The sequence below is a fragment of the Saccopteryx leptura genome, chromosome 9 (assembly GCF_036850995.1).
Source record: "Saccopteryx leptura isolate mSacLep1 chromosome 9, mSacLep1_pri_phased_curated, whole genome shotgun sequence".
Classification (NCBI taxonomy): Eukaryota; Metazoa; Chordata; class Mammalia; order Chiroptera; family Emballonuridae; genus Saccopteryx; species Saccopteryx leptura.
Genome location: NC_089511.1, coordinates 45,505,248 through 45,516,154, shown reverse-complemented (window position 1 = coordinate 45,516,154; position 10,907 = coordinate 45,505,248). Strand labels below are relative to the sequence as shown.

General features: G+C 39.2%; 1 protein-coding gene across 1 annotated transcript; it reads right to left on the bottom strand.

The window, feature by feature from the left end:
* Window positions 1-1,019: 1,019 nt before the first annotated feature.
* LOC136380462 (interferon lambda-1-like) lies at window positions 1,020-10,633 on the bottom strand. Its single transcript, XM_066348242.1, has 5 exons — window positions 10,463-10,633; window positions 2,330-2,401; window positions 1,407-1,550; window positions 1,216-1,299; window positions 1,020-1,118 (listed from the first exon to the last, which is right to left on the bottom strand). The coding sequence occupies exons 1-5, from the start codon at window positions 10,631-10,633 to the stop codon at window positions 1,020-1,022; spliced, it is 570 nt and encodes a 189-aa protein (XP_066204339.1).
* Window positions 10,634-10,907: the final 274 nt, after the last annotated feature.

The window sequence follows — 10,907 nt, the reverse complement described above, 5'->3', positions numbered from 1 at the left end:
CCCGGCAGGGTTCCTTTCTTCCTTTCAATAAAGCCTGTTACTCTGGTCTTTTCGGACTCCCATGGATTCCAACCGGCATCTCGTCTCTTTCAGCTTGAAACCTGGCTTCCCTGGCCCATCTCCCTCCAAGTGGAACCCAAGAGGTATTCCTCACTCTCTCCTTCCCTGGACCCCGAAATCCAGGCCCCCAGCTTCCTCCTCCAAAAATTCAGGATCTTGGGTTCCCAGTCTTCCCTCCCCACGTTCTGTTCCCCCTTCCAAGATCCCAGCTATCCAGGACCCTGGCTGCTTCCTCCCTGGGGACCTCGGAGTCTTCCCCAGGGCCCATCACCCTCCCCTTGGGCAGACTCAGGGTTGTGCAGCTACCGCATTTGAGGGGAAGGTCTCCCCAGCCGGCCAGGGCCCTAAGGCCAGGAGCATCTCTCCATCCTTCGCTGGCCTCCACCACCCAACGGCCTCTCCCTGTCCTCTGGCCTCTACATCCCTGCCATCCACTTTCTTCCTCAGAACTCACTGGGGGGCTGAGGCCCAGCCCCCTCCCAGGGGACCTCACACTCCCGCCCTCCCTCTGCCTGGCCCAGCCTGGCCTGGCTTCCTCCTGCCCCACAGATGGCCCCAGTACGGGTGAAAAAATTTCATCAAGTCTAGGAGGAGGTCCAATTACATTTTATGTGTAATAATAAACTTATTTTTGTTCCACTTATTTGAGTTTGGTTTTTGATGCTAACACACACAGCAAGTTATGAATTTTGCCTGCATACACAGACATCCACACTCAGAAACACATAGTCATACATGCACTCAAGGATTTACTAATCACAGAAGTTCCAATTCCTTACTGTTTATTTGAACATATTGTATAAGAGTAAAAAAGTAAACATTTCTTTTGAACTTGAGCCAGATCTGCAGCTCATAAATAAGGGATGAGAGTAAATAACTTAGGGCAGGGTTAGGGCTTAATACATAATAAATAAGGTGTTGGCTCTCAGATGACCTGGGGTGGGGGGAGGTCCAGGTTCTCAGACACACAGATCTCCCCTGGCAACACAATTCAGGTCCCGCGTGAGGAGGCGGAAGAGGTTGAATGTGACAGTGGCTTCAAGGCAGTCTTGAGAAACCTGTGAGAGAGATGAGAACATGGTTTCCCACTGCCTGGGTATCAACCTCTTCCCTTACCCAGATCCCAGGCATCCATCCTCCCCTCCAATAACTCACCTTGTTTGGGGTCTCCTGGAGCTGGTGCAGCCAGCGCTGGAGTTGACCAGGAGCCCTGGGGCCTGCTGTGGACTGAGCTGGGACCTGTGGGCAGAGGAGGGTGTTGTGTAAAGCAAAACCTGGGACAGGGAGGGGGAACAATATGAGTGGTCAGAGCCCACAGGTGTGACCTGGGAGCCCAGAACACTCACACAGGCCTGAAGCTTGGCGTGGATGTGGCGCAGAGTGTGAAGGGGCTGGTCCAGGATGTCCCCAAGGGATGAGGCAGCCATGGTCTCCAGGACCTTCAGTGTCAGGGCCAGCTCAGCCTCCATGGCCACAGGGCACTCCCACACCTGAAGAGAAATGAGAAAGTGTAGGTGAGGAGGAAGGTGAGGTGGAAAGGTGAGAAAGGATAAGCAAGAAGGCCCAATTAAGTGTGGACGAGTAGGGAGTACAGGGAAGGAGGATAGGTGATAGAGGCACATGTGATGGGGACAGGCGAGGTCAGGTGAGAGGGAACACATAGGAAGGATGTAGATAAAAAGAATACAGGTGGAGCACAAAGATAAGGGAGGAGACACATTAGGGGACAGGTAAAAATGTGAATGGGTAAAACTGGAAAGTGATTCATGAGTGTCACAGAGGTTTGAGGGATGGGTGATGAGGATGGGGTTGGGTGGGACAGGTGAAAGGGAGATAATTAGATGTATAGGTAAAAAGGGTAGGCGAAGGAGGAGTGTATGCTGGAAACAGATTAGTGGAAGAAAGATGATAAAGGACATAGGTGAGAGTCAGTGATGAAGAGAAGAGGTGAGAAGGAAAGTGGGAATCACTATTAAGAGCAGATAGTGACAAACTGGGAAGTGCAGGCGGCACAGGTTGGGAACAGACCTGGGAGAGAAATGAGAAGGAACTAGGCAAGAGTGGAGGTGAGAGGAATGGCAGAAAGATGATGAAAGAGACCCAGAAGGGGGATAGTCAAGGGAACATTTGGGGAAGGACAGGAGCACAGGACAAGTGAAGAGAGACAAGAGAGATGGAAGAATAGATAAAATGAAGGAGGTGAGGGGCTACTTAGGCAGACAGGCAGAGGTACCAGAAGAAGGTAGGTGTGGCCTCAGTTCCAACTCACTTGTAGCTGTGTCAGTTTCCAGTGCCTGGGGAAGAGGCAGGAGCTGCAGCTCTGGTTTTTCAGTGAATTTTCCTAAAGAGCAAGAGGAGAGGTTAGGCCACAGCAGGACATAAACCCATAACAGCAAGGATGAAGGTCAGGAGAGCTTGCATTTAATCCACAGCAGAAAGGATAGAAAATAGTCATAGCTGAAAAGCTAGAGGCTACACCATAGCAGGAGGATAGAGGTTAGCCCACAGTAGCAGGACAGCAGGTTGGCCAAAGTGGGAGGGGTAGGGGCTCATCTACAACAGTGGTAGTCAACCTGGTCCCTACCGCCCACTAGTGGGCATTCCAGCTTTCATGGTGGGCGGTAGCAGAGCAACCAAAGTATAAATAAAAAGATAGATTTAACTATAGGATGTTGTTTTATAAAGATTTATTCTGCCAAACTTAGCAAAAATCTGACATAAAGTACTTGGTAAGTAATTATTATTATATGCTTTAACTTGCTGTAACTCTGCTTTATAAATTTTATAAAGCAAAGTTACTTCCCTACTTTATAAATCACCACTACTGTGGAACCGGTGGACGGTTAGAAAATTTTACTACTAACAGAGATACAAAAGTGGGCGGTACGTATAAAAAGGTTGACTACCCCTGATCTACAACAACAGGGGTGCACAGTCCAATATAGTGGCAGCATGAAAGGATGCCGAACTCTCCCTCTCCTAGGAGCACATTGAAATACACACCTATATATAGAGCAATTACTCTTGAGACATAATTTATGGCTAAATGAATAGCTTCTGAACAACAAACTAGAGAAAGGGAGCAAATAGAGAAGGCTAGGAAACTGTAGGAGCTCCCTGGGAGCTGTGAAAACTCTCTGGGATTGGAAGTACCAGTGAGGATCATTGTTTACCTTCCTCTCTATCTTGATAGGTCAGGTGGGTGCTCCATTTGGGTACTCTGACCAACCTGCAAGGTCATCACAGCATGTTCCCAGCCACACTGCCTGGAGCTCATCTCTGCTCCAAAAATGGGAGCAAGCAGAATCAATAGGGCATTACTACTCACCTGCAGCAGCTCCATCTCAGTAGGCTACTGCTGTGGATGCCATAGGCACCTGTTTGGGTCCTACTGGCCTGCCTAAACCACCCAGCACAGATAGCCTATACAAGGCTATTTTTTTTTCAAGACTGGGAAAGATAATTATAGTGTCTAATTCATTTAACCATAGAAACAAAAATAAAATGAAAAGACAGAAAAATATTTTTCAAATGAAGGAACAAGAAGAACCCCTCTTCCAAAAAGAACTCCTAATAAAATGGGGGTAAGTAATTTGCCTGATAAAGATTCAAAAGAAATGGTCATAAAGATAATCACTAACTTTGAGAGTGGAATAAAGGAATTTAGGAAGAACTTCAACAAAAAGCTGGAAAGTATAATAAATAACTAAGAAGATCTGAAGGATACAGCGACCAAAATGAAAAATATACTAGAAGAAATCAGCAGATTAGCTAATGCTGAAAAATGGACCGGAGATCTGGAAGGTCAGACTAGTGGAAATTAACCAATCAGAACAGTAAAAAGAAAAAAAGAGACTAGTATAAGAGATCTCTGGGAAAACATCAAACTCACAAACACTGACATTGTAGGGATCCCAAAAGGAGAAGAAAGAGAGAAAGGAACAGAAAATTTACTTGAAAAAATAATGACTGAAACTTTCCTAACCCTAACCCTGAGAAAGGAAGTAGACATCCAGGTTTAGGAAGCAGTGATTTCCAAACAAGATGAACACCAAGACATATTGTAATTAAAAAGGCAAAGTTAAAGAGAAATAGACAATTTTGAAAGCAGCAAGAGTAAAATAACTAGTTACGTGCAAGAGAACCATTATAAGGCTATCAGCTGATTCCTCAGCAACAACTTTATAGGCCAGAAGGGAGTGGCAAGACATTTTAAGGGCTGAAACAAAGAAATCTACAACCTAGAATAATTTACCTTGCAAGGTTATCCCTCGTAATTGAAGGAGAGAGAAAGAATTTCTTGGATAAGCAAAAACTAATGGTTAATCACCATTAAACTAACTTTACATGAAATGTTAAAGGGTTGGTTTCCTTTATTTAACCCCTGGAGCAGTGAGTTTTTTTCATGCTCGCTGACCCCTGGGAGTGAGTTTTTTTTTCAAAAAATGAATTTGTTTCAGTTAAAGTTTTATTAACTTAAGATCATGTTTGTTTGATAACCAATTTATGGAAACAAGAAGAACATACATTTGCCTTTTTTAAATGTTGTCTTACACATTTTAAAAATAAATTGATCGTGCTCTAGATGGTCAGGAGGCATGAAGACGTACATGAACATTTGTACTACTTAAAGGGTTAAAAAAAAAAGAGGCCAGAACCACAAATATGAGAAAGCAAAATATCTCACAGGTAAAGCCAGATATTTAATGAATACAGTGAATCAAACATTTAAAAAATGATTATAATGGTCAAAAGACAAAAGTACCAAAATTAACTCAAACTACAATAATTAGTTAGGAGACACTGAAAGAAATCTAAAATATGACATTAAACACATAAGGCATGGGGAGTGAATAAAAATTTAGTCCTTTTAGAATATATTCAATATTAAATGCCTATCAGCTTAAAATAGACTACTATAGATATTGAATGATATTGATAAACCTCATGATAACCACAAATCAAAACCTGTAAAAATACACAAAAAAATAAAAAGAATGAAACAACAACAAAAAGCCCACTAAAGAAAGCCAACAAACTGCAAGGGAAGAGATCAAGAGAAGAAAGAAACAGAGAAGAACTATAAAAACAACTAAAAAACAATTAATAAAATGTCACTAAGTACATACTTATCAATGTAAATAGATTGATGATCAAATAAAAAGACATAGGGTGATTGAATAGATTAAAAAACATGATCCATGTATATGCTTACAAGACTTAATTTCAAGTGAGTCTTACAAAAGACTCACTTCAAATCAAAAGACATTTTGGACTGAAAGTGAAAAAATGGAAAAAGATATTCCATGCAAATAAAAATGAAAAAAATCTGGGGTAGCAATATCGGACAAAACAGACTTTAAAATAAAAAAACATAAAAAAGGGCAAAGAAGGATATTACCTAAATATAAAGGGGTAAAACCAAGAAGTGGATATAACAATCATAAATATCTATGCACCCAACCCAGGAGCACTTAAATATATAAAGCAAATATTAATAATCATAAAGGGAGAAATTCAGTAATACAATAATAGTAGTAGATTTTTTTTTTAAGAGAGGAGAGAGAGAGAAAGGGGTGGGGGAGGCGCAGGAAGCATCAAATCTCCCATATGTGCCTTGACCAGGCAGGTATGGGGCCTCAAACCAGTGACCTCAGCATTCCAGGTCAATGCTTTATCCACTGCACCACCACAGTTTAGGCAACAGTAGTGGATTTTATTACTCCACTAACAACAATGGATAGATCATCATCCAGACAGAAAATTAATAAGGAAAAGTTGGCCTTAAGTGTCACATTAGATCAGAGTGATTTAACAGACATTTATAGAACATTTCATCCAAAAGCTGCAGAACATACATTTTCTTTCAAGTGCACATGGAATATTCTCTAGGATATATCACATAATAGGCCACAGAACAAACCTCAATAAAATCAAGAAGATTGATTTCATAGCAAGCAAGGGGAGTCAGGAGAAGTAGAAAAGGGTATAAGCAGATTTCACTTAGGTTGGTTTTATAGATTTGTATACCTAAAACCTATATAATTTTATGAGTCAGTGTCACCACAATAAATTTAATAAAAATTTTTTAAAAATCATATCAAGTATCTTTTCAGACTAAAACGTCATGAAACTAAAAATCAACTACAGAAAAGAAGTTGGAAAAAACACAGATAGAGATTAAACAACATGCTACTAACCAACCAATAACAAAGAGGAAATAATAAACTACCTTGAGACAAATGAAAGTGAAAAAACAACTTTTCAAAATTTATGAGATACAGCAAAAGCAGTTCTGAGAGGGAAGTTTGTAGATATATAGGCCCATTTCAAGAAGTGGGAAAAATATCAAATAAACAATCTAACTTTACACTTAAATGAACTAGAAAAAGAACAAACGAAACCCAAAGTAAACTGAAGGAAGGAAATAATTAAGATCAGAATAAAAATAAATAAAGTAAAAATTAAAATACAGTTGCAAAGATCAATAAAATTAAGAGCTGGTTTGTTGAAAAGATGAGCAAAATTGATAAGCCCCTAGCCAAACTCATCATGAAAAAAAACCCAAACAAATAAAATGATAAATAAAAGAGAAGTTATGACCAAGACCAGAAATACAAAGAGCCATTAAAGAATACTATTAACAATTATATGCCAACAAATTTGACAATATAAAAGAAATGGATAAATTTTTAAAAGTATATAACCTTCCAAGACAGAATCAGGAAGAAATACAAAAATCTAAAAAACTGATTAGTAGCAATGAAATTAAAGCAGTAATAAAAAAATCTGACAAATGAAAAGTCCAGGACTATACTGCTTAAGGTGAATTCTACCAAACATATAAAATAGAATTAATACTTATCCTTCTTAAACTATTTTAAAAAATTGAATGGAAAGGAAAAATTTGAAATTTAATCTATGAGGCCAGAATTACCTTGATACCAAAACAAGACAGACATTACAAAAACAAATGTCCACAGACCAATATTGTTGAACATACAAAAAGCTTCAACAAAATATTATCAAACTGGATTCAGCAATACATTACAAGGATCATATACCATGACCAAGTGGGATTTATCCCAGGGATATAGGATGGTTCAACATCTATAAATCAATCAAAGTGATACATCACATTACAAAAGGAAAGATAAAAATCACATGATCATCTCAATAGATGCATAAAGAGCATATGATGAAATTCAACATTCTTGTTTAATAAGATCTCTCAATGAAGTGTATATAGAAGAAATATCTAAACAAAATAAAACTTATCTATGATAAACCCACAGCTAATATATCATGCTTAATGGTGAAAAGCTGAAAGCTTTCTTCTAAGATTAGAAAAAAGACAAAGATGCCATTATCACCACTTTCATTCAACATAGTATTGAAAGTCCTGGCCACAGCAATCAGACAAGAAAAAGAAATAAAAGGCATCCAAATCTGAAAGAAAGTAAAACTCTCATTTTTTTTTTGCAGATAACATAATACTAAAAATAGAAAACCCTAAAAAAATGCACCAAACAACTATAAAAACTAATAAACTAATTTATATAGTAAAGTTGCAGGATACAAATCAATATACAGAAATTTTTTCTGTTTCTATGCATCAATAACATATGATCAGGAATAATTTAGAAAACAATCCCATTTACAATTGCATCAAACAGCATAAAATACCTCAAAACAAATTTAACCAAATAAGTAAAAAACCTGTACTCTGAAAGCTATAAAGTGTTAAAGAAATAAATTAATGAGAATATAAGTAAGTGGAAGGATATACTATGCTCATAGATTAGAAAGATTAATATTGTTAAATGTCTTTATTACCTAAAGCAATATACAGATTCAATGCAATTCCTATTAAAATACCAAAGACTTTCTTCTCATAATTAGAGAGCAACCAATCCTATTTTTTAAATTAAGTGAAAGGCAGGAGGCAAGGAGGCAGAGACAGACTCCTGCATGGGCTCTGACCGGGATCCACCTGGCAAGCCCCCTACAGAGCGATGCTCTGACCATCTGGGATGGCTGCTCCATTGCTTAGCAGCCAAGCTATTTCAGGGCCTTGAGGCGAGGCCATGGAGCCATCTTCAGTGCCCAGGGCCAAATTGCTCAAACCATTTGAGCCATGGTTGTGGGAGAGGAGGAGAAAGGGAGGGGGGAGAAGAAGGGGTGGAGAACCAGATGGTTGCTTCTCCTGTGTTCCCTGACTAGGAATCGAACCTGGGACTTCCACATGCCAGGCTGATGCTCTATTGCTGAGCCAACCGTTCAGGGCCACCAATCCTAAAATTTATATGGAACCACAAAAGACCTCAAATAGTCAAATAAATCTTGAGAAAGAACAAAGTGAGAGGTTTCATGCTCCCTGATTTCAAATTTTACTGCAAAACTACAATAATCAAGAGAATATGGCATAAAACAGATATATAGATCAATGGTATAGAATAGAGAGCTCAGAAATAAATCTTTGTTTATATGGGCAATTAATCTATGACAACGTAAGCAAAGGATATACAATGGGGAAAAGACATCTCTTTAATAAGTGGTGTTGGGAAAACTGGACAGATACATATAAAAAAAAGAAATTAGATTACTTTATTATACCATGTACAAAAATAAACTCAAAACGGATTAAAGTCTTAAATGTAAGCCCTGAAACCATAGAACTCCTAGAAGAAAACATAAGCTGTAAAACAAAACAAAAACAAAACACAAGCAATAAACTCTTTGACATTGATGTTAGTAATATCTTTTTCAATCTGTCTCTTTAGGTAAGGGTAACAAAAGAAAGAAATAAACAAATGAGACTATATCAAACTAAAAAGTTTTTGCACAGCAAAGAAAACCACAACAAAACGAAAAGACAACCTACTGAATGTGAGAAGATATTTGTCAATGATACATCTAATATGGGTCAATATCCAAAATATATAAGGAACTCATACAACTTAATAATATCCACCCCACCAAAACAATCCAATTAAAAAATGGGCAGAGGTGTCCTGGCTGGGTAGCTCAGTTGGTTAGAGCATCTTCCTAATATGCCAAGGTTGTGAGTTCGATCCCCAGTCAGGGCACATACAGGAATCAATGAATGTATAAATAAGTGAAAGGACAAATAGATGTTTCTTTTTCTTTTTCCTTCTCTCTCTCTAAAATCAATCAATAAAACATTTTTTTTTAATGGGAAGAGGACCTGAATAGACATTTCTTTAAAGAAGACATACAAATGGCCAACAAACATATAAAAAGATGCTCAATATCACTAATCATCAAGGAAATGCAAATTAAAATCACAATGAGATATCACCACACACATGTCAGATGGCTATTGTCAATAAATCAACAAACAGCAAATGCTGGTGAGGATGTGGAGAAAACCCTCACACACTATTTGTGGTATTGTAAATTAATGCAGGCACTATGGAAAATAAAGCTGCCACACTATCCAGCAATTCCACTTCTGGGGATGTATCTGAAGAACCCCCCCCCCCCACTAATTTGAAAACATATATGTACCCCTATGTTCATTTCAGCATTACTTATAATAGCCAAGATATGGAAGCCACCTAGATATCCATTGATAGATGAATGGATAGTGAAATAACACTTTTCTTCCTGAGTTTGGGAACAAGACAATGATGTTCACTATTATCAGTTCTATTCAAAACACCGTGAGGTTCTAGTCAGTTTAATAAGGCAAGATAAATAAAAGGTATAAAAAGTGGAAAGGAAACCTGACCAGGGGGTGGCATAGTGGATAGAGATTTGGACTGGGATGGGGAGGATCCAGGTTTGAAACCTCGAGGTCACTGGCTTGAGCATAGGCTCACCAGCTCGAGTGTGGGGTCGCTGGCTTGAGTGTGGGATCATAGACATGACCCCACAGTGGCTGGTTTGAGCCCAAAGGTTGCTGGCTTGAGCAAGGGGTCACTTGCTTTGCTGTAGTCCCCCTGGGTCAACGCACATATGAGAAAGCAATCAGTGAACATCTAAGGTGCCACAATGAAGAATTGATGCTTCTCATTCTCTCTCCCTTCTTGTCTGTCTGTCCCTCTCTCTGATGCTCTATCTCTGTCAAAAAAAAAAAAAAAGTGGAAAGGAAGAATAATACTGTCATTTACATTTAACATGCCCTTGGGGAAAACTAAGAGAATACATGGCAAACTATTAGAATTAATAAGGAAATTTAACAAGAAAGTTAGCTTCTAGGCCAAAAACAAGTTCTTATTACAAGAACAAAAAATTCTGTAACCATGTACTAGACATTGTGGTGATTATTTAGCAATATATTTAAGTATCAAATCATATTGTACTCCTCAAGTCAATATAATGTTGTATGTCAATTATACCTCAATTGAAAAAAACCAAAAACCTGAAAAGTACTCACCAAGGCATCCTTGGCTGTCTTGAAGGCCTTCCACTCGGTTGGTGGCAGATGTTTAAATTTGCCAATGTCACAGCCCTTCTCCATTGAGGGAGGATTGAAGGTGGGGACAGGACCTCCACCTGCCAAGCCCAGACCCCAGGCCATCAGCACCAGGAACCATGCTGCAGCCATGGCCAAATTGCAACTGCTTCCCCTGCTGCATGGCTCCTCTGTTTATCCAAGCTAAACGAGCAATCATGGCTGATGTGTGTAATGTAAAAAGCAAATGGAGATTGCGATTTCAAAATGAATGGTGGGTGGGGCCCGCTACTGAGCCAGATGAGCTCACAGGTGTGGGTGCGGCCAGGTGAGCCCATAGCTCTGAGAGAAAGAAAGAGAAACTGAAATCAGTCCCAAGAGAGAGCTTGAAAATCCCTGAGCCTAGATTGGGAGTTCCTGGGACTTT

Bases quoted from the DNA above. Each gene is read 5' to 3' on its own strand.
- LOC136380462 (XM_066348242.1), bottom strand. From the start codon at position 10,633: ATGGCTGCAGCATGGTTCCTGGTGCTGATGGCCTGGGGTCTGGGCTTG. The intron at 1,551-2,329 runs GTGAGTTGGAAC...ATTTCTCTTCAG, and splicing joins GGAAACTGACACAGCTACAA to GTGTGGGAGTGCCCTGTGGC. The intron at 1,300-1,406 runs GTGAGTGTTCTG...CTCTGCCCACAG, and splicing joins ACGCCAAGCTTCAGGCCTGT to GTCCCAGCTCAGTCCACAGC.